Source organism: Onychomys torridus, chromosome 22 (genome assembly GCF_903995425.1).
Source record: "Onychomys torridus chromosome 22, mOncTor1.1, whole genome shotgun sequence".
Taxonomy (NCBI): Eukaryota; Metazoa; Chordata; class Mammalia; order Rodentia; family Cricetidae; genus Onychomys; species Onychomys torridus.
Genome location: NC_050464.1, coordinates 23,036,691 through 23,060,108, shown reverse-complemented (window position 1 = coordinate 23,060,108; position 23,418 = coordinate 23,036,691). Strand labels below are relative to the sequence as shown.

The 23,418-nt window shown below is 43.6% G+C and overlaps 1 protein-coding gene across 4 annotated transcripts in view; it reads left to right on the top strand.

Annotated features, from left to right (window-relative positions):
- The window catches only part of Rabgef1 (RAB guanine nucleotide exchange factor 1), a 49,171-nt gene that overhangs the window by 13,972 nt on the left and 11,781 nt on the right, over positions 1-23,418 (top strand). Inside the window, exons 2-5 of one of the 4 annotated variants that reach the window (XM_036172401.1) lie at positions 4,126-4,161; positions 6,457-6,642; positions 9,145-9,311; positions 18,601-18,770. In XM_036172401.1, the coding sequence (XP_036028294.1) occupies positions 6,464-6,642; positions 9,145-9,311; positions 18,601-18,770 (516 nt within the window). In that variant the 5' untranslated portion in view covers positions 4,126-4,161; positions 6,457-6,463. Of the gene's footprint in view, positions 1-4,125; positions 4,162-6,430; positions 6,643-9,144; positions 9,312-18,600; positions 18,771-23,418 lie in introns of those variants that run through there. The other 3 variants (XM_036172402.1, XM_036172400.1, XM_036172399.1) reach the window with 3 other exon arrangements.

Genomic DNA, 23,418 nt, shown 5'->3' with positions numbered 1-23,418 from the left:
GCTCAGGTTGGCCTGGAACCTACTGTGTAGTCCAGGCTGGCCTTGAGTTCATGATCCCCCTGCCTCAGTCTGTCTAGTACTTGGATTACCCCAACATCTGGCCAGAAACTTCTTCCTTTCTTTTTTTCTTTTTTGGTTTTTCTCTGTATAACAGCTCTTGCTGTCCTGGGCCTTGATTTGTAAACCTGGCTGTCCTCGAATTCACAGAGATCCACCTTCTCTGCTTCCTGAATGCTGGGATTAAAGGCGTGCACCACCACTGTCCTGCTTAGAAAGTTCTTTCTTGGGAATTGTGTCTGAGAAATTTTTCCTGTATTTTTGTTCTCTGGGGGCTTGTCTTCCCTCTCTTCTGTTCTGCTCCACTGCTTCCACATTTGGCCCCACCCAGGAGCAGCACAGAGCCAGGAGAACCACTCCTGCGGGTGCACAGGGTTGTGTGTCTGTGTGGTTGAGAGAAGGGAATGGCAGAAAGTAGGGGCTGGCTGGGGAGAGCTGTCAGGAAAGTACCTCGGGGGGGGGGGGGGGGGGGGAGACTTGTAATGCCAGCACTGAGGAAGCAGAGACTGAGTGTCTGTCCCTGGGGCTCACTGGCCAGTCAGCCTAGCCTAATTGGTGAGTGGGAGACCTTGCCCTGGAGAGGAGGACGGTCCTGAGGAGTGGTACTTGAGGTTGACCTCTTGCCTCCACGTGAGTACATGTGCTCGCACCCACCACACATCCACCACTAGACACAGTAGACTAGAAGGATCTCCCTGTGCCTTTCTCCTGCTTTGAGCCAGAACTTGAGCTTTTCCTGTGCTGCGGGCCCAGTGTCTGATACTGGAGGAAAATAGTGATCTCACTCAGGGCTTGGTGATATTGAGACACTGAGTTCTGATCTTCTCCCTAATTCATATATTCCCTCCCTCCTTCCCCGCCCCCCTTACTTTTGAGCATCCTAAGAAGATAGTGTTCAGTGTACCCTTTCTGTCGTATAGCTCATGTGTCAGGTCTTTTTCTCTGCATCCACTCATCTCTCTGATCTGCTTTTGGTTTCAGGTTATGCCTGACTTCCTTCTGGGGTTTACCTTGTGTCTGCATACCTAAATATTGAGCCAAAGGGTGAGATTGTGCTCAAATCTCTCTGGCCAGTAGGGCTTTGGTTCTGAGGGGCAGAACCTGTGTATACAGAGGCAACTTGGTGGTTCCAGAAAACATATGAGAGTCTGAAGTCTGAGGGCATACTTTAGCACATACATAGATCCACTAGTAGGTGGAATTTCATCTATTTGGTTTGTGCATGGTATATGTATGGGTCCATATGAGTGTGTAGATAGGTACACGTGTGTGTGTGCATGTGTGTGGAAGCCAGAGGTTGAAGTTGGGTAGACTACCTTCTTCAATTGCTATCCTTATTTTTTTTTTTTATATTTGCCAAATGTGCTGGCACACACCTTTACTTCCAGCGCTTGGGAGGCAGGGACAGGCAGATCTCTGAATTGGAGGCCAGCCTGATCTGCATAGTTAGTTCCATGCCATTCAGAGCTATATAATGCAACCCTGTATCAAATTTTTAAAAATTAGTTCATTAATTAATATAGGTGAGTGTGCCTATCACCACTAGTCTGACTGGCTAGCAAGCCCCAGGGATCTCCTGTCTGTATGCCCAGCACTGAAGTGTCAGGTGCATAGCATATTGCCATTCCAGCTTTGAGGTGATGCTGGGGACTGAACTCGGGTCTTTATGCTCATGCAACAGTTACTTTATCTACTGAGCTATCTACTGAGCCATCTCCCCAGCCCCAGTTTTAATGAATCTTTACAGTTGTTTTGAAGATTGTTGTCATTGTTCTGTAAGTGTCCCACCATTGTAACAAAACACTAAGAAGGAACGGTAGGTTGGCTCGTTCATTCATTCAGACAGGGTCTTGCTGTGTAGCCTAGGCTGCTATGTTCACGGACGACTGAGTTCTTGACGCCACTGCTTCTCCCTCCCAGTTGCTGAGATCATAGTTAAGATTACTTCAGAGTTGAACTGAAGTTCAACTGGTTCCCTGAAACATGCTGACTTGTTTAAATGGTTTATATTTCTGAATTTATCTTAAGAATTTACATACATGAATCTGGAAGAACTGCTAGAAACTGATCTCTGTCCCTTGTGTTTTCTCCTCCTAATCTTGTGCTTAGCTACCTTTTGACCCATTGAGGGAAATAGCTAACATTCAGAATTACTGATAGCAGTAAAAGAAAAAAACTTTTAAAATTATTATTTTGTTATTTTTATCCTGTGCATGTTTGTGTATCTGTATGTAGGTACACATTAGTGAAGGTGCCCACGTACACTAGATTCTTTGTACCCTGGGGTCAGGGTTCCAGGCAGTTGTAAGTACCTGATAGGGGTACTATGGGTGTGTGTCTGTGTAAGTATGTGCATATGAGTGCACATTCCCACCGAAGCTAAAAGAGGGTGTCAGATCCCCTGGAGCTCGAGTTATGGGCAGTTGTGAACTGTCCGATATGGATGCTGGGAACCTAACGGGTCCTCTGCAAGAGCAGTAAGCATTCTTAACCAGTCTGCTGAAAAAAATGTGTGCGGATATGTAAGTTTGGACAAGCAGTTGCAGATAGCATAGTAGAAAACTGTAATTTAACCTGTGTGTGAACCCCTTCTCTGTTGCTAGTTTTTAGTAGAGTTTATGTACTTTTGTTCTCTCAGGAGGTAAAGGTCGTCCCCAACAGCACCGCAGGTATGCTGCCAGCCTAGGCTACATAGCAAGACCCTGTCTGAATGAATGAATTAACAAACAACCTTCCATTCCTTCTTATAAGTTGTTTATGTCATCTGTTTTGTTACAGTGATGGAATGACACATTCCCTATCAGTGGCTTAAAGTTCTATTATTATTATTAGTGTGTGCATGTATGTGTGAATAAAGAGACCCCCTGTGCTTGTGGAGGTCAGGGAACAACTGGTGGAGTTGGTTAATTCCTTCCACCTTTATTTATTTGGTCTCCTCATATCGAACTCAGGCCATCAGACTTCTGCTGAACCATCATGCCCACCCCATAGTGGACTCATACGCACATTCTCCATGTGCCCAGTGTGCTATCTGGATATCTTTTGGCATAATGGTCACATGTTTAGGGAGGTTAGCACATAGATTGTGTTCTTTAAAAATGTGCCAATCAGGTCATCCCCTCTCCAGAAGAGTACCAACCGCTGCCTTCTGGAAGCGCAGGTCTGAATTTATGAGGAAAGTTTGAGAATTGGATCAGTGGACTTGTCTGATAGAGAGCTACAGTAGCAGGGCTGCACTATGAGGCTTCCTCACCCCTCCTGAGAGGGTGTACTCTCGTGAGCAGGTACTTTAATGGGTCTGCTGGCAGCCAGCTAGCTATGTGCTAGCTCTGCCATGGTCTCCTGCCTACATGCCTTCTCCTTAGGACCGAGCTTGATGAGCTGGAGGTGACTCTGGTGTTAGGTGGCTGTCAATATATTTAGACAATTTTTTCTTTATTAGGCAAATATCTTTAAAAAGTTCTTATGTATATGGGTATTTTGCTTGAATGTATGCTGTGCACCACATGTGTTAACTGGTGCCCATGGAGAGTTGCCTTATGGGTGCTGGGAGTGGAACCCAGGTCCTCTGGAAGAGCAGCCTATTGCTCTCAACTGCTGAGCCACCTCTCCAGCCACACACAAGTACCTTTCTATCTTTTGGAAGCCCTCAGCTCTGTCAGATGTTAAAGGAAAGCTTATTCACCATGAAAAAGGAGCTGTAAGTAACAATGTTGAAACAAAATATCCTTAGGCTAGATATATCTTTCTTTAAAAGCAAAAGTGTAGCTAATGATTTTAGGGTATTTCTCCTTGAAGTCCTTACCATTCAGCATTTTCCTTCACTTATTCTTAATAAGTTTACCTTTACTCTGCTCAAAAAACTAAAAAAGGAAGTTGTCAGCTGAGGCATGAGCATTATTGTATGGGAAACAGGGATTCCACTGAAATTTTTGTGCATATGTGTGAGTTTGGATAAGCAGTTGCAGATAGTGTAGTAGAAAAAAATTGTAGTCTTACCTGCGTGTGAACCTCTTCTCTGTTAACTTATTATTGGTACAGTTTATATACTTCTACTTTTTTTTCTAGGACTGTGGATTGAACACAGGGCCTCCCACATGCTAGGCAAGTACTCTACCTCAGCTCTCTCTTTATAAATTTTTTTAACATTTTAAAGTTTGTATTTAGTTGTGCATGTGTAGGGTTGGGTTGTGCACGCACTACTGTGTATGGAGGTCAGAGGACAACTTCAAAGAGTTGTGTCTTCTTTCACCATGTGAGTCACTTACCCACTGAGCCATCGTGCCAGCCCATGAACTAAAATATTTTACTGGGGTTTGTTTTGTTTTCTTGATGTTGAGACAGGTCTCTCTGTAGCCGTGGCTGTCCTGGAACTCTCTATATAGACCAGGCTGGCCTCAAACTCACAGAAATTCTCCTGTCTGGGTTTAAAGGCCTGTAGCACTACACCTGCCTTTGTTTTTTTATTTTATTTTATTTTATTTTATTTTATTTTATTTATTTATTTATTTATTTATTTATTTATTTATTTATTTATTTTTGAGATAGGTCTTTTGGGGTCCCTGCAAGTGTCATGGCAGGTAGAGAAACATACCTCAAAGAGATGAAAATGAAAACTCAGTTCAGCCCAACTTAGCCAGCCATGCTAGATCTTTGGGAGTCTGATGGCAAGTGGTTTATTGCCAACATATTTAAACACAGTACAGTTTGGGGAAAAGTTCCTGATGTAATACAATCCCTGGTGTACAAGGAGGTATGATTATATCTAAACTCAACTCAAAGTGCATGTCACTACTTCTAAGAAGATGGGTTCTAGAAATAGGCTACCTGTACTAGCTTAAGGGCCGAGGGAAGGATCTGGTGTTGTCTTGGTCATACAGATAGTGAACAGGTCATTTGAGCTATTAGCCATCTCCAGTCCTGATTGGGGAAGCTTGGGGGAGCTCCTGGCTATACAGATGACATAAGGATCATTTAGACTATTATCCATCTCTGGTCGTGGTTGTGGGAGCTTGATGTGGCCTGGCCCTACAGATAACACAGATCACAAGCTATTAATCACCTCCAATTCCCAGTCTTCTGGATGGAAAAACAGGTTCTAGATAATGGGCAGGTTATGTCTGTGGTGACTGCACCTCTTTACATTTCTACTCCACAGTACAGAAGGGTTCTGATTTCTTCACATTCCTATCAACAACGCCTCCAATTTGTGTGTGTGTGTGTGTGTGTGTGTGTGTGTGTGTGTGTTTGTGTGTGTGTGTGTGTGTGTGTATGTGTGTAAGGTGAATTTCTTACCAATGTGAAGTGATGTCTCATTGTGGTTTTGATTTATTCCAATAGTTTCTCTCATGCGTTTGCTGACTATTAAATATTTATTTTGAGATAAAGTTTCTGTAAGCTAGATGGGCCCAGAACCTGCAATCCTTCTGCCTCAGATATCTGGAATTATAGGCATATGCCAACGTGCCCAGTTTTTGTTAGTCATTTTTGTTTGTTTGTTTGTTTGAGACAGGGTCTTACTGTGTATTCCTGGATGGCCTAGAACTTAGAGATTCACCTACCTCTGTTTTCCCAGTGCTAGGATTAAAGGCGTGTACTACCATCTCTGCTTGTTGGCTATTATACAAAGTATATTTTATTAATTTTGTGTGTAAGCATGTGCCACAGCACATGTGAGGAGGCCAGTGGACAACTTTCAGGAGTTGTCCCTCCATCTCCCATGCAAGTGGGGGGGGGGTCAAACTCAGGTAATCAACTGTGGTGGCAGGAATCTTCTCAGCTCTGTGTGTGTGTGTGTGTGTGTGTGTGTGTGTGTGTGTGTGTGTGTGTGTGTTTGAGACAGGGTCTTGCTATCTGCTGGCCATTTTTATTTCTTCTTTGGAGATGTCTACTCTAGATCTTTGTCTATCTTGTCAGTGTGCTTTTTATGATCTGGGTTTTGCCTTTTCTGTAGATGCTAGAAATGCCCTCTCCCAGTCCATAGGCTGCCCCTTTTACTCTGCTGATTGTTGTTCTGTGCAGATGTTTTCAAGTTTGCTGTCTTCCCATTTGTCTGTTTTTGTTGCTTTGGTGTAGTGCGGAAGTCCTTGCCAGTGTCAGGAAGCTTTTCCTGTAGGAGTTTAAAGCTTTATGCTTAGGTCTTTAATCCTAAGCTTTAGTCTGTTAAGGTGCGCTGTGTATTTTGGGCCATCAGATTGAAGTCTTTCTTTAGTGTAACTCTGCTTGAACTTGCCAGGTTTAACTTTGGGTTTTGTTCTGTCTTCCCTTCCTCTCTTCTTCCTTTTTCCTCTTGTGGCTTGAAGATCTTGGACTCACTTGAATTTTTCTTCGTGAGTGTTGTATTTTAAGTAGTATGGTAGTAAATTAATTTTCAATGCTTTCTCACTCCTTGGTTATCAGGAAGAAGATGAGCTTGAAGTCCGAACGCCGGGGAATTCATGTGGATCAATCTGAGCTCCTGTGCAAGAAAGGATGCGGTTACTATGGCAACCCTGCCTGGCAGGGTTTCTGCTCCAAGTGCTGGAGGGAGGAGTACCACAAGGCCCGGCAGAAGCAGATCCAAGAGGACTGGGAACTGGCAGAAAGGTAAATGGACCTCACTGGCTACTGGAGGTGGGGTGTGGCTACCAGAGACATAACCAGGCACAAAGTCCTGTCATTGCCCAGCCGTACTTCTCTCTTATTAAGAGCTATCAGCAGGTCAGTTTGTCATCAAGAGAGGATTCTTTCTTCTTTTTGGTCAGCACTCATTAAATCACTGTTAGTGAATTCCTCATTTTGTGTTTGTTGATTTTACATTTGAGTGTCTTGTTCTTACCTCTTTTGAAGGCAAGCATACTTTGTGGTGAAGATGAACTGAGGTCATAATGTGATATGCTGCACACAGGGTTAGGCAAGTGACGCTCAAGTATTGCTCTCCTCATTCTTTTGACATACCCAGCATGGCAGGCTTGTAGCACCATATAAAACACTCAGTAATCAATGCTAGTTTATGTACATGTTCCTTGAATTGGGGATATTCAGTTTTTCTTTTAAAATGGGATCACTCCAAAGTAGTTGTGTCATTTCCAAATATGAGTATGACAAAATTTAAACGGTAGAAGTGCAGGGGCTTGGAAGATGCAGGAGTAACGCTGATCCTTTCCATGACATCCTCCTGACTGTGATTCTGTCTCATCAGGTCAGACCAGTATTGGTGAAATTATTAAGGCCACTCCACGTAGTTAAAAGGGAGGTTTATTTTGTGGTGTAACTTACAAATGAAGGGATAGGTTGCAGGGTCTGGGAAAGGTATGGCGCAGTCCAGCGGTGTTCTCTGGAGAACTCTGCTCGGTCTACCTCCAGCGTCCAGGGTCCTGGAACCAAGAGAGACCTCTCCTCTCGATCCTGGGTCTTCAGCGTCCTCCCTCAGCCCTGCCTTGTGGGCGTGACCATTACTGAAGCCAAAATGGGAGTTGGAACTTCCAGGCCAAGGCTGGACTGGCTACCCACTCCAGACCAGACGCTAGTACTTGCTGCTCTTCTGTGTCTAGTAACTTGGTATTTGTTGAATAACTGTGCTGTTCACGTTCACATCTGTGGTGAACTCAGAGAACTGTGGCTTGTAAACTACTTCCAGGGCCTGTGATCTTAACTGCTGGGCCATCTCTAGTCTCTTAGATTTTTATATAGCTCCTGGAGGTAAGTGCTGAAATATAGATATAAACAGGGTAACTTTGTGGGTTTGTAATCTTTCTGGGTTCTCTGCCACAGTGAGTTCCAGAATGATATTGGCTTGCAGTCAGTTCCTCATCATCTGGAGACTTCAGTGTATCCAGCACGTAGTCCATCTCATTATCAGTGATCCTCCTGTCTCTGCCTTCCAAGTGCTGGAGGCACAGGTGTGAGCCACCAAGCCTGGCTAGAAGCCACACTTTATGTCTAAGTTCCTGTTGGAAACTATACTTTCCCGTAGTAGACTCCTAGTCATCCTGTATCTCAAGCTGACCTCAAACTTACTATGTCTTCGAGGATTACCCCAGACTTTTGATATTCCTGCCTTTACCTCCCGAGTGCTGGGAAAACAGGTGTATGCTGCTACCATGTATGCAGTGCTGGGGACTGAACTCAGGGCTTTGTGAGTGGTAGGCAAGCTAGATCCTAAGCCTTAAATTTTTAAAATTACATTTCTTTCTATGTTTTTTTAGATTTATTTTTATGTGTGTGAGTGCCTGTATTTATGTAAGTGCACCATATGTGTTCAGTGCGTGCCTGAGGAGACCAGAAGAAGTCAGATTCTCTAGAGCTGGAGTTATAGGAGGTTGTCAGCTGCCACATGGGTGCTGGGAACCAAACCCAGATCCTCTACACAAGCAGCAATTGCTTTTGCACACTGAGCCATCTGTCAGCTACTCCACTGATTTATTGTATGTGAGTGTGCAGATGCCACAGTGCTTATTTGGAGGATGGAGGACAACTTGCAGCGGTTCTTCCCTTCCGCCATTGGAGCAGGGATCAGACTCCAGAGGTCAAACTGGTGACAAGTGTCTTTACACACTGAGCCATCTCATCAACCCTCAGCCCTGTTTCTTTCTTTGGTTTTTTTTTCGAGACAGGGTTTCTCTGTGTAGCCCTGGCTGCCCTGGAACTCACTCTGTAGACCAGGCTGGCCTTGAACTTACTGAGTTCCACCTGTCTTTGCTTCCTGAGTGCTGGGATTAAAGGTGTACACCACTACCACCCAGCGCCCTGTTTCTTAATATGGTAATTTGAGACAGGGTCTTAGTCTATAACCCAGGCTGACCTCAAACTCAGCAATTTTGCCTCGGCCTCCCAAATGCTGAGATTGTAAGTGTAAAGCCGGTTTGTTTGGTTTTTGTTTGTTTTGTTTTGTTGAGGTCCTGGGGATTAAACCCATACATTGAACTCTTCAACAGGTATAGAATTTCACTTTATAGCTATGTACTCAAGCCCTCAGACCCATTTGGTATATTTAGCTCCTGTTTATAAAGTTTTCAGATCCTCTTCAGTCATTTAAACAGGATCTTTTAGACCCTGGGGAAGCTTGGAGAGGATCCAAATTGTTACAATTCTCTCTCTGAATTTCAGACTTCAGCGGGAGGAGGAAGAGGCCTTCGCTAGCATTCAGAGCAGCCAAGGAGCCCAGTCCCTCACATTCTCCAAGTTCGAGGAAAAGAAAACCAATGAGAAGACCCGCAAGGTCACCACGGTGAAGAAGTTCTTCAGTGCCTCTTCCAGGGTTGGATCCAAGAAGGGTAATTTTCTCTCTTCTTCTTGCATGACTGAATAAGTGGCAGACTGGATCTAGAAGGCAGGTGGACTCAGCCTTTTACATCTGTAAGCCCAAGAGAATCCTAGTCCAGCTTTAACACAGAAATCAAGTTTGATGGCCAGACAGTACATGAAATGATATACTCTTTGATTCAAGACACGGTTTGTTTGTGTTTTAAAGAAGCTGTTTATTCCACAGGAGAACTAAAGGGAATTGAATGTGTAGTTCTCTTTGTAAGCCTTTCCATTCTCATCCAAACTACTTACCATTGGATGTGTAGTGGTTTGCTTGTTTGTTTGTTTTGTACCTTTATTTTTTGGATCCTTGTTTTCCTTGAGTAATACCCACTTTGTTCATACGTTATCAGAAGTGGCTCTTTCTGGGATTGAAAGTCACCTGAGAGATGTTTCTCTCTCAAAGCTTTTTTACTATGCTATTAGAAACATGCAGATAGGAGAAGGCTCGAGTATTTTCTTGTAGATGGATTTGTAGTCTTTCATCTATTTAAAAAAATCTTTATGTGTATGGGTGTTTTGTTTGCTTGTATGTCTGTGCATCACTGTGTGCCTGGTGCCCTCAGAGGCCAGAAATGGGTGTTAGATGCCTCAGAACTGAAGTTACAGATAGTTATGAGGTGCTATGTGGGTTCTGGGAATTGAACTTGGGACCTCTGGAAGAGCAGTCAGTGCTCTTAACCACTGAGCCATCTCTCCAGCTCCTCATTCATCTGTTCTCTCTCTCTCTCTCTCTCTCTCTCTCTCTCTCTCTCTCTCTCTCTCTCACACACACACACACACACACACACACACACTCTCACTCTCTTACTCTCTCACTCTCTCAATGTAACAGCCCTGGCTGTCTTTGAACTCAACGAGATCAGCCTGCCTCTGTCTCCCGAGTGCTAGGATTAAAGGTGTGCACCACCACCACTCGGCTTCCACCTTATTTCCTGTGGCAGAGTCTCTTAATGAACCCGAACCTCCCTGATTTAGCTCAACTGGCTGGCCATTGAGTCCCAGGGCTCTTCCTGTCTCTGTCCCCCCAGGCTTGGGATTACAGGCTTGTGCCAGCATGCCAGCTTTGGTGTGAACTCTGAGAGCTGGACTGAGGTCCTCATGCTTGTACAGCAAAACACTTTACATTCTCCCTTGCTCCTTTAGCTACTCTTTTTTTCTCACTTAAAAAATGTTTTTAATTTTTTATGTGAGTACAAATGCTTGAAGAGACAAGAGACCCGGAGCTGGAGTTACAGGTAGTTGTGAGTTGTCTGATGTGGGAACTGAACTCAGGTCCTCTGGAAGAGCAGTATGTGCTCTTAACCGCTGAGGCTCTCTCAGCCCTCAACTGCTTCTTTTTTTTTTTTTTTTTTCCCAAGACAGGGTTCCTCTGTGTAGCTTTGCGCCTTTCCTGGAACTCACTTGGTAGCCCAGACTGGCCTCGAACTCACAGAGATCTGCCTGCCCCTGCTTCCCAAGTGCTAGGATTAAAGGCGTGTGTCACCACTGCCTGGCCATTGAATTGTGCCAGGAAGTGTTTGCCTTGGGGTCTTTTTTTTTTTTTTTTTTTTTTTTGAGCTGAGGATTGAACCCCGGGCCTTGCGCTTGCTAGGCAAGCTCTCTACCACTGAGCTAAACCCCAGCCCTCCTCAACTGCTTCTTAAAATGGTCAGTGAGGACTGGAGAGATAGCTTAGTAGTTAAGTAGTTTTTGTGGAAGACTCTAGTTCTGTCAGGACTGCAGCTCCATGGGAACCAATGCCTTTGGCCTATGTGGGCACCTGTATTTATTCACACATATACACAATCGCAAATGATAAAAATCCATTTAAAATGCTGTGTAAAGAAGATTGTCGCCGGGCAGTGGTGGCGTATGCCTTTAATCCCAGCACTTGGGAGGCAGAGGCAGGTGGATCTCTGTGAGTTCTAGGCCAGCCTGGGCTACAAAGTGAGTTCCAGGACAGCCTCTAAAGCTACAGAGAAACCCTGTATTGAAAAAAACCAAAAAAAAAAAAAAGATTGTCATTAAAGGCATAGTGATTTGATACTGGAGAGATGGTTCAGCAGTCAGGAGTACTAGCTGATCTTCTAGAGGCCCCAGCTTTGAGACCCAGCACCCACATGGTCCCTGACAGCTGTCTGTAACTCCAGTTCCAGGGGACCCAGTACCCACTTCTGTCCTTCTTTAGTACACAGACATTTATGCAGGTAAAACATCCACCCATAGGAAATAAAATTAAAACAAGAAATAAACAAAATTAAAAGCTCAGTGAGCAGACAGGCTAGTTGAAAGAGGTTCGAGTGAGGCTGAAAAGATACTGTTGTGTCTGAGCCTCACAGCCTTATGCTGTAAGTGTGAAATGGTGAGAGAGACCGAGGATACACATAGATGCTGGCAGGAGGACTGCTTTCTCAGAGCCCCTGCATGCTTCCCAGAGCAAATGGATTGTTTACAGGCAGAATGAGCAATGATAGCTCCCAGAAGACCCTTTCTGCCCTTCCAGGTATGATGATTATTGCTGTTTACATTTAATACATACATATGTGATTTCTGCATATGCAGGCCTCGTGTAGTCATTTTGTATATAACATAAGTATATGTTAAATATAATGTCTTATTAAGTATGTCCATAGAGTGAATGAGATTCCTATTGCTTAGACACCTGGTGCCCATGCGCTTTTCCAGTCTCTGGTGCTGGTCTTGGAAAGTTTCTTTCTAAAGCCTCTTGTGCAGTCAGAGTCCAATGCAGTGCTGCGCGGTACAGATAAACGATCCCATACAATTAAAGATTTGCATTGTAAAAACTCATGTCCAAAATAGCTTTTGCCTTTGCATCCCTCTTCTGAGAACTAAGGAACATATTTTTTGAAGCATATTTGCTCAATGAAGTGCTTTTTGGATGTTGTCTGGGGGATCTTGGTGGGACTCCAGTGACTGACATAGAGCTGAGACCAGGAGTCACATTCATTCACTTGCCACATTCTTTCTATAAGATATTTGGGGGTGGGGGAAGAATATGATCAAAGTATATTATGTGAAAAAGCAATTTTTAAATTCAAGAGAGAGAGATTTGGCTGGGCCAGCACAATGGCTCAGTCCATAAGGACATTTCCTTCCAAGCCTGATGACCTGAGTTTGAAGGATCCCCAGAGTATATGTAGTAGAAGGAAAAAAACTGAGTCCCAAAAATTGTCTTCGGACCTCCTTAGGTGTACTGCAACATGTGCACTCCTGTACATAGGCACGCGCATGCACTTTCACACACTAACCCAATGCCTGAGTAAATGGAATGTGAAAAGACACTTAGCCCAGTCTTCAGGCTCTGAGTATTGGAAAGTAACTATTAAATTTAGGAATTCTATAGCTTTCCTAGCAATGCCAGCACAAATCTCTAAAATGTCGGCAAGGAAGGACTGATTAATGTTCCTGTGTGCTAGATCTTTGTCAGCTGCCTTGTTGCCTTTCCAGCTTCTAGGAAAATGTTGTCACCAGTAGGGAGTTCTACTTTGCCCTTTGGTTTCTATCTCTTAGCCACTTCCCCAATACTGGGGATTAAATTTAGGGTCACCTGAGTGTTAGACCAGGGCTCTAGTAGTACCAGGTATGTCCCCAGTCCTTGGGTTTTCTAGACAGGGTCATGCTTAGAGCCTCAGATTGGCCTTGAACTCATGGTGTAGCTCAGGCTCACCTCAAACTTGGAATCTACCTGCCCTCATCTCCTCCTGGAGTAAGAGGCATGTACCACCACAGCTGCCTTTTGCTTTTTCTGTGTTATGAGTTGGACTTTAGCTTTTTTAACATTGTAGCTGTTATGTAGATAAAAAGCTTCAAAGTCTTTAAAAATCCTTCATTTCTCAGTGAGGGTGCTGCTGGTTGTTAGTTCACAGGTTGCTTATGTAAGTTTGCCAGGTGAGTTTTCCACTTCAGCCTGCTTGTGTGTTTGGCCTTTCTGTGAGCACACTCAGCTGATACCAGGTGCAGTTTCAACTTACAGTCCAGACCAGTGGTCAACTGCATTGTTCTGTCTTTATTTTACTTCCTTAATTGTGCTTCTGTTAGTTTGTTTATTAGTGGTGCAAAAGAATGGTCTTAAGCCAAGGGAGTGTGGTTGCAAACAAAGCACAGTCTTCTAAGGGATTTGAAGGATTTGTAAATGTACGTGTTTGTGTGGGTGTGTGCATTTGTGTGTGAGTGGGTGTGAAGACTGTAGGTTGACATTGGGTACCTTCTTTCATTATTTTCCACCTTACTATCTGAGATAGAGTCTCTCGGTGAATCGGGAGCTCACCAATTTGGATAGGCTGACTGGCAGTGAGCTCTAGTATCTGCCATTCCATTGCTGAGATAACAGACATGACAGTTCACCTGGCTTTGTTTTTTTTTGTTTTTTGTTTTTTTTTGACTCCCAGTGGGTACTGGGAATCAAACTCAGGTTCCCAGGATTGTGTTACAAATACTTGACCCTCCCCACCTCCTCAGGCTGCTTTATTCTTCATAACCATTCAAATAAAATTAGATTTTATTCTCTTCATATATCAAAGGCTAAGTTTGATATAATATTTGGTCTTGTCTTTCTAACAATCATACATAGCAGGTGATTTTTTTTTAGTTGAGTGACTGACATAAGATCTCACTGTATTCCCCATGCTGGCTTCCAACTCCTGGGCTTAAGTGAGCCTGATGTCTTGACATGCTGGCATGCTTGTACCCTCCTCTTTGGTGGCATTATTATTATTATTATTATTATTATTGTTGTTGTTATTATTTTGTATGAGTGTGTCCATGTGAGTACCGTGCTCAGGGAGGCCAAAAGAGGGCATTGGGTCCACTGGAGCTGTAGTTATGGGTGGTTGTGAACTGTTCATGGGTGCTGGGAACTAGACTGGGTCTTTTGGAAGAGCAGTGTGTGCTCTTAGCCACTAACCATCTTTTGAGCCCCTCTGGGACTGATTTAGGTAGACATACACAGATGCTGCAGTAATCACAGGGTGGTACAGTATAGTTATAAAGAACCTGCCCGGCTTGGGATTCCAACCTGGTTTTAAGTCCCAGCTCTTCCTTTTACTAGCACGTGGCTTTGGGCAAGTAGCGACAGGTTTCCTCTAAGATTCATATGTCAGGTGGTACTGTCACCCACCTTGTTAAAATGTGACGGATTGTTGAGTGATTAATGAGCACAGTGTCTGGCACGCACTAAGCACTCCTTCTTTCCTTATGGTAGAGGGTTGCTCAGCTGGAAAGCCTTGTCAACTGTTGAGCTGTGATGGGCAGCTTGAGAACCCTGTACCCTGGATGGATTTGAACTATAAAGATGTTTCTCTTTGAGAGACTCGAGATAAGTTGACGTGCGAGCGCTGGCTCCTTGGCCAGCAAACACTCAGCTGTAGTGTGACTGACTGCTCTTTTCCATCTCCTTCTTGTTGGTTGTGTTTGTTGAAAGCTTTTTGTGTTGTCTGGAGAGAGCACTGATAGAGCCAGTCCATCTTGTAGCTCTGAGCTCTACCCCAGCCCCTCTGCTTACATTTTAAAGGGGGACTTGAGGTAGGCTGGATTGTTTTAGACAACAATCACTTTGGAATCCAGGATGTCCTTGAATTCCCAGTAATCCTTATTTCAGCCTTGAAAGTGCTGAGATTATAGGTATGAACAGTTGCTCAGCTGAGGACTTTCCCCCCTTATTTAATCAGAAGTATTTGTTGGAGAGGAGTGTACATAAGTGAAACAGTGAAGGAGATGACTGGGCTTTCCTGCCTTTGACCCTGAAGCTTTCATTCCCATGGCATTCTTTGCCTCTGGGGTAAGGGAGTATAGGGAGGCATCTGGCTCAGGAGTCAGACATTCAGACTCTAGTTCAATTCTGCCCTTAACCACAGAAGCAACCGAGATCATTCAAGTTTCTAAACACCTTCAAGCCTCAGCTGCTTCATTAGTCAGGTAGAGGGATACTACCTGGTGTGTGTGAGGATTGCACTTGTAGAAGCTCTTAGCATATGGTAGTACTCACTGTAAGCCACTACCTTAGTATCTTGTCACCCGGATATATGCTCTGTTTCTGCTTAGAGCAGTCTATAAATTTTAGTTTGGTCATATGTATCCATGATATTGCTCAAATATTGTGGGTTTTCAAGAAAGTGTTCTATTACACACACATACACACACACACACACACATACACAGAATGAGTGTGTATATGTGTGTAGGCATTGGGGAGTATGTGGTGGTCAGATGACAATATATGAGAGTTGTTGTTTTCTCCTTTCCTGGAATCCACATTCCCCTCGCCCTAGCCTCCTGAGTTTTGGGGTTACTGTGCAGTTTCCATGCCCAGCTGGACATGTGGGTTTACTTTGGCAAGTATTACTGAACTGCCTCTAAAGTTCTGTCACTTGCATTCCACCTGCGTAACAGTCTAAGAGGCTGTTATATTCTTGTCAAGATCAAATTTCAGATTTTGTCTTAGTTAGGGTTTCTTTTGCTGTGACCACAACAACTTAAAAAAAAGAGAGAATATTTAATTGAGGGCTTGCTTATAGTTTCAGAGGCTTAGTCCATTATCCTCATGGTGGGGAGCATAGCAGTGTACAGGCAGGCATGGTACCGGAGCAGTAGCTGAGAGCTTTACCTCCTGATCCACAACAGCAGGCAGAGGGCCACTGGGCCTGACATGGGCTTTTGGAGACTTAAAGCCCACCCTCAGTGACACACTCCAACAAGACCACACCTTCTAATCTTTTAATCCTTCTCAAACAGTTCAGCAACTGGGAACTAAGTATGTAAATATATGAGCCTATGGGGGGCATTTTATGATTTTTATTATTACTGAATTACTAAGGTTAACTTTTTTTTTTTTTTTTTTTGCTATCCTGGAACTCGCTTTGTAGACCAAGCTGACCTTGAACTCACAGAGATTCACCTGCCTCTGCCTCCCGAGTACAGGAATTATAGGTGTGTGCCTACTGCTCAGCAAGTTAACTTTTGGAATAGCATCTTCTTGTGGTTTTACTTTGTGTATTTGTCATGCTTGAAGTGCCCATCTTCCCTATCAAGATTATTATTGGTCTTGGGGCTAGAGAGATGGCTCAGCATTCACATGGTGGTTTATCACTGCCTGTAATGGAAGCTGATGCCCCTCTGTTATGCAGACAAAGTACCCATATGCATAAAATACACAAATAATTCTGTCTGTCTGTGTTTATCTATCTAGTTTTATGAGGGTAGGGTTTGTCCTCTTGTATGGAGAGGTCAGAGGTTTTCTCCTAAATAATGTGGTGCTAGGCATGGTGTCCCACGCCTTTAGTCCCAGATTTTAAGAGGTAGAGATAGTTGGATCTCTGTGAGTCCAAGGCCAGCCTGGCCTACTTATTGAATTCCAGGCCTGCAAGGGCTACATCATGAGACTCTGTCTCAAAAAACAAATCAAGGTGCTGGGGATTTAGCTCAGTGGTAGAGCGCTTGCCTAGCAAGCACAAGGCCCTGGGTTTGGGCCTCAGTTCTGACAAAAAAAAAAAAGAAAGAAAGAAAGAAAGAAAGAAAGAAAGAAAGAAAGAAAGAAAGAAAGAAAGAAAGAAGAAAGAAAAAAACATCAATAAAATAATAGTGTGAAGTTGGTTGATTTTAATGCCTTTCAATTTCTTTTTCTTGTGGGGCATGGTGGTGCACACTGTAGTCCTAGCACTGAAGAAGCTGAGGCAGTAGGATCCTGTGTGTGTTTTGGAATGTGTATGTGAAAGCATTAGAATCTTGCTGTAAAGCTCAAGCTGCTATCAAATGCACTGTTGTAGTCAGGTTGACCTAGAACTTGATCCTCCTGCCTCTTGAGTGCTAGAATTACAGACATGTGTCACTACACCCAGCTTGGATGCATTTTTTACTGTGAGCAGTGAGACTTGCAAACTGAATGGTGAGGAAATAAATTGGCCTCTGTCATTTTGGCAGGTGAAGTGTCATTTGGAAGGTTTGCTAATGCTGTGTGTTACCTGATGCCTTTGTGCTCCCTTGATGGTTACTTTGGTTGCTGACTTTTTTGACAGACTCAGGTGATCATTAAGAAAGTTGTTCAAGAAGGGGTACCATTTCAGTATCAGTTATTAATGATATAGCTCAAAGCATTGTGTGTTTTGGCAAAAAGAGTGCTAATAAGCAGCTTCTATTTTGTATCTTTTATTTGTTTTCTGTTAGTTTAAAAAATTTATTAGTTGGGTGTGTGTCTGTTTACCTGTACAGGTGACATTACAACGTTGTGGATGGAGTTTTTTTCCTTCTACTTTATGTGGTTCTGGAGATAAAACACAGCTCCAGGCCTGTATGGCAAGCACTATTCCCTTTTGAGCCATCTTACTGGCCCAGGGTTAGTTGTTTTTTATTTTTTTATTTTTTATGTTTTATTTGGTTGGGGGAAGGGTGTGTGCTTTTTCATTGCACTCAGGGGTCATCTCTGTTGAACTTCTGACTTGAGGGAACACAGGCCCCCTTCACTTGTTATCTTATAACAGTATCCTGCCTTCCTACACTGTAACTCACTTTAATGCAGTTGTTAGGATCCTAGCACAAATTTGTTTTTGTTATTAGTTGATTTGCTTTTTCTGTTTGTTCATTTATTTTCTGGATCTCACTTTGTAGCTCTGGCTGGCCTGGAACTCACTATGCAAACCAGGCTGGCCTCAACTTAGAGATCTGCCTGCCTCTGCCTCTGCCTCTGCCTCTGCTGGGATTAAAGGTTGTTGCCACCGTGCTCAGGCTTGTATTTGTATTTTTAAGAATAGTTGTGTCCTAATTCAGTTGTTGAGCACAGAGAACAATTAGGAGTCATTCTCTGTTTCCATTTTGTGGGCCTTGGAGATTGAATTCAGGGCTCTAGGCTTTTTGAGACAGAGTCTCATGTAGCCCAGGCTGACTTCAAACTCACTAGGTAACTGAGATGACCTTGAACTGACCTAGATCCTCCTGCCTCCACTTCCCAAGGATTATTGTTGTGCACCACCATGCCTAGTTTATGCATTGCTGGGACTGGAACCCAGGGATTTGCACATGCTAGGCAAGCACTCTACCAGCTGCCACGCTTCCAGTCCAGCTGAGTATGCTTTAGATCATGTAGTTTTATCTACTTACACCCTCACATTTTCCTTACTTTAAGGACGCTCATCCAAGTGTTTAACTATAAAGTGACATCAGTTTAACTTTGATTACATGTAATTTCAGTAATCTTGTTAGCTACATAGAGTAATTCCATACATCAGTCTTCTGGGTAACAAAACTTACTGTGTTTAATTTTCTCAGCAGAAATTCAGGAAGCCAAAGCTCCCAGTCCCTCCATAAACCGGCAAACCAGCATTGAGACGGATCGAGTGACTAAAGAGTTCATAGACTTTCTCAAGACCTTCCACAAGACAGGCCAAGAAATCTATAAACAGACGAAGATGTTTTTGGAAGCAATGCATTACAAAAGGGTAGGCTGAGACTAAGCACTTGGAAACAAGAGCTGTGGTTTTAAGGAGGGTTAGAGATAACTGTAATCTTGTCCTTTTACACCTGAGAAGAACAAGGTGGGATTTACCTCAGCTAACACCTGACTCCCAGGCTAGTACTTTTCCACTGTGCTCTGATCATCTCTGAACTTCTGAAGTTAGAGAGTTACCTTCTAATGGAGTAGCCTGCTCCATCGACATTTAGCTCAATCTTAGGCTAGTAGCATGAAGTAGACTTGGTTATTACTTGTTTTTCTTTTTGTATTTGGAGCCCCCCCCCCCCCCTTCATTCCCCAGTTGAGACAGTATAGCCCTGGCTGACCTCGAACTCACAGAAATCTGCCTGCCTCTGCCTCCTAGGATTAAAGGTGTGCATCACTATGCCTGGTATGTATTTAGGGTTTTGTTTTTGTTTTTGTTTTTTTGAGACAGGGTTTCTCTGTGTAGCTTTGCACCTTTCCTGGATCTTGCTCGGTAGACCAGGCTGGCCTCAAACTCACAAAGATCCGCCTGGCTCTGACTCCCGAGTGCTGGGATTAAAGGCGTGCGCCACCCCCACCTGGCTGTATTTAGGTTTTTTAATGTTCTTCTTCATGTTCATTTAGAGAAAGGAAGATACACTGTAGACTCTGAAGGCTACATTTGGCAGCTACAATTTCAGTCCTTTTGTTTTATAGATGGAGGATGTTGAAGACCAAATAGGATAAGTGAACTGTCTGGTCCCTTGCTAGGGTTTTCACCAGCGTTGGGGCAGAGCTGTGGCCTCCACGTGCATCTCACTATATAGTCTTTAGCTCCCCACCTCCTGCCGCAGCCTTCACAGTGCTGAGATTACAGGAACATAACACCATACCTGGTAGGGGGTTGGGTTTGTGGGTTTTTGATGTGTGGTCTCAGTGTGTAGTCCAGGTCTACTTCAGACTTGCAATATGGCTGCGACTGACTTTGAACTCGTGATTCCCCCTTCCTCAGCCTCGGGAATGCTGCGGTCATTTATATACAGGTGTTGTGTGCCACCATGCATGCTCACAGCTGTGTCTTTAGTCCAGCATTTCTTACCTGTAATTTCAGTTTCCGTAACTCATAAGACTACTTGTGAAAGACTTTATTTTGTGAATAAAGATGAAGTCTTTGCACCTTCTACAGCATGAAACTCAACCAGGTCTAAAAGTCTTCAGTGCGGCGAAGAGGGCTTACCGAGAAGGTAATCAGGAAGCAGAGCTGCTTAACTGCGCCCCTTCTGCTCAGGCATCCCTAGCCTAATAAGTGGTGGGTTTGTGTCCGGCGTTTCCAAGTGTTCTAAGGTCCAATTCTCGAAGGGGAAACGTTCTTGCTCTTTGGGGATGTCATGACCCCGTGTTAGCAAGTGACTGTATCTGTGAAGAAACAGTGGCATTTAGAGTTCAAGCAAACTACCACGGGGGGTGGAGTGGGGGTGGTGGTGGTGTCAGGGTGGCGCACAATGACAGACTTCTTTAATGTGTAAAAAGTAAAGCTTGAGGTTTTTTGTTCTTGTGCTAGAATGGTCAAGAGGACACTGCTACTAAATTTGCTAACGTTTTAGTGTATCTGTGAAAATAAAGAGGCAAGCCTGGCATGGTGATGCATGCCTTTAAGAACAGCACTCTGAAGGAAGGGGCAAGCAGATTTCTGTGAGTTTAAGGCTAGTGTGGTCTACCTATTGAGTAGTCCGGGCCAGCCAGGGCTGCACAGTGAGACCCTGTCTCAAATAAGTAAAAACACAGAAAAAAAAAGTAAGCAGCTGTTATAGATTCCACCATGCTGTGTGTTCAGGGCATCACTAATTGATACTGGAGACGCCAATAAGCCTCAGATTCCTCCTGTTTTAAAAACTACTGTACATGCTGGGCAGAGGTGGCACACGCCTTTAATCCCAGCACTCTAGAGGCAGAGGCAGGTGGATGGATCTCTGTGAGTTCAAGGACAGCCTGGTCTACAGAGCGAGATCCAGGGCAGGCACCAAAACTGTCTTGAAAAACAAAACAAAACAAAAAACAAAAAAAAAAACAGCAGAAAAAAAAATTGCTGTGCAACTAATTTTATATTTTATACTAGCACCATCTGTTTTGTGGTCTTAAAGTGTCCCAGTCTTAACCCATGTGTCCTATGTGTCTTTGGATCTAGCATGATGGACCACATACCTGATACATTTTTTTATGTACAAATGAACTTTTAGATTACATTTATTTGTTTGTGTGTTTGTGTATAGGCGTGTATGTATGGAGGTCAGAGGGCAACAGTTCTCTCCTTCCACCATGGAAGTCCCAGGGATCAAACTTAGGCCTCCAGGCTTGGCAGTAAGAGCCTTTTTCCACTGAGCCACCTCACCAGGTAGTTGAAGGAATCCCCACTGGCCTTTGTCTCCAAGTTATAACACTTGTTATTTATGCCCGAACTCATGTACTCTAGCTATAAGACACTAATCAGATAGATTTATTAAGTACAATGTAGGGGACAGTTCCTGGAGATTTTGAAAAATACTGTAGGTTAAGGTGCATTCTGTATTGAGTTCTTCAGATGTGCTTATAAACCCTTATCTGTAGAAACAGCCCACTGACCTTGGTATAGGCTAATCTTTGTTCCCATTGCATTGCACAGACTCTTTCCCCACATTGCTGGTGTAGAACAATGACCCACTCTTGCTTATGTCAGATTCTGCATCATTTCTGTTTTCTCCAGAACTAGTTTGTGGCAGGGTTGAAAAACTTGTCCTGTAGGTGGGCCAACAGTAGACAGTTGTTTTCAGAATTGCATTAAATATCTTTCCCAGACATTTGATCTGGGTCCCGAAATACTTAGTCTTCATTTAGGCTTAAAAAAAAAAATCCCTAAATACTATTCCTTTTGATTAAAATTTCAGCAACTACATATTTCAGACCCACTACAAGATTGTATTGTAATGTAATGCTTTATGATCCAACAAAATTTTTTTGCTAATATTTTTCTGAAGCTTTTTTATTTTATCTTCATTTTTAAAAGCAGTTAGTTTATTAAAGATACTTTGAAACTTTTTTTGGTTTTTTGAGACAGGGTTTCTCTGTAGCTTTGGAGCCTGTCCTGGACTAGCTCTGTAGACCAGGCTGGCCTCGAACTCACAGAGATCCACCTGCTTCTGCCTCCCGAGTCCTGGGATTACAGGTGTGTACCACCACCACCCAGCCTTGAAACAAATTTTAAGCTCAAGGGTTGATGGGCACTCCAGAAGAAAGACATACCCTAGAGTATGAATATGTGTGGGCTCTTCTGAGAATCACTCCTTTTTTCTCCTTTAAGATTTATTTTTCTTTATGTGGATATTTGCACAAGGCCAGAAGAGGGCATCAAATCTCCTGGTGCATGAGTTGTGAGCTGCCTTGTGGGTGTTGAGAACAAAACTCAAATCCTCTGCAAGAGCAGCAAGTACTATTAACTTCAGAGCCATCTTTCTAGCAACCCCCATTTTCTTTTTAATTACCTACTGGGTTCTCTTTCATTTGAGGCAGGGTCTTGCTATGTAGTTCACACTGGCCTTGAACTTGTAATCAATCCCCTAAATACTGAGGTTATAACTGTGTCCCACCAAATCTGACTCTGTGATTTATACATATTATTGAACCTCTCCATAATCTTTAGAATGGTATGTTTCCATTGCAGTGAGAAAAGCAGGTCCATAATTAACACAGCATTCTTGCATGGATCACTTCTGTAATCTTCAGCACTTGGGAGATCTAAGGCAGAGGATCACCAAGCTTACAGCCAGCCTGAACTACACATAGTGAGTTTCAAGTCGGCCTGAGCCACAGACTGAAACTCTGTCTCCAAAAGCCAGCCACAAAAATGTTTTAAAATTAAGAGAACAAAGGAGATAGCCTAGGAGTATAGCTCAGTGGTAGAGAGCTTGCCTAGCACACAATCCCAGTGCTGTGAAAAGAAGTTGAAAAAGACCTGCCAGGCATGGGGGTGCACGCCTTTAATCCCAGCTCATAGAAGGTAGACACTGGCAGATCTCTGAGTTTGGGGCTAGACTGATCTGCATAGTGAGTTCCTGGACAGTTGGGGCTACACAGAGAAACCCTGTCTTGAAAAACCAAAAAACCCAAAGCAAAAACCAACCCAACCCCACAGAAAAAGAAAGAAAGAAAGAAAGAAAGAAAGAGAAGAGGCCATGTGTGTGGCTCAGTGGACAAAGTTCTGAGTTCAGTCTCCAGCACCTAAATAAAGGGAAAAAAGCAAAAGGGAAGTCAATAGAGGAGAGTTACAAAAGAAGCTAGCTAGAACTTACTTACAATGCTTGGTTTTTTTAAGCTGTCCTGGAACTCACTCTGTACACCAGGCTGGCCTCGAACTCAGAGATCCCCCTGCCTCTGCCTCCACTGCCCGGCTGCTTTGTCCTTTCTATCAAGAGTAAGCTGGTCCTGTTCTTTCCAAGGACCCAAAAGTTCAGTCACAACACCCTTGTTGGGTGTTCACAACTTCTGGTAACTCTAGCTGCAGAGGACCTTTTGCCCTCTTCTGGCCTCTGCTAGCTCTGTACTCATGCACATACCCTCCACACATGCGTTTGTATCCATAATTAAAAATAAAACATTGAGTAAATAATCTTACTGTAAGACTCAAGCTTCAGTTAGGT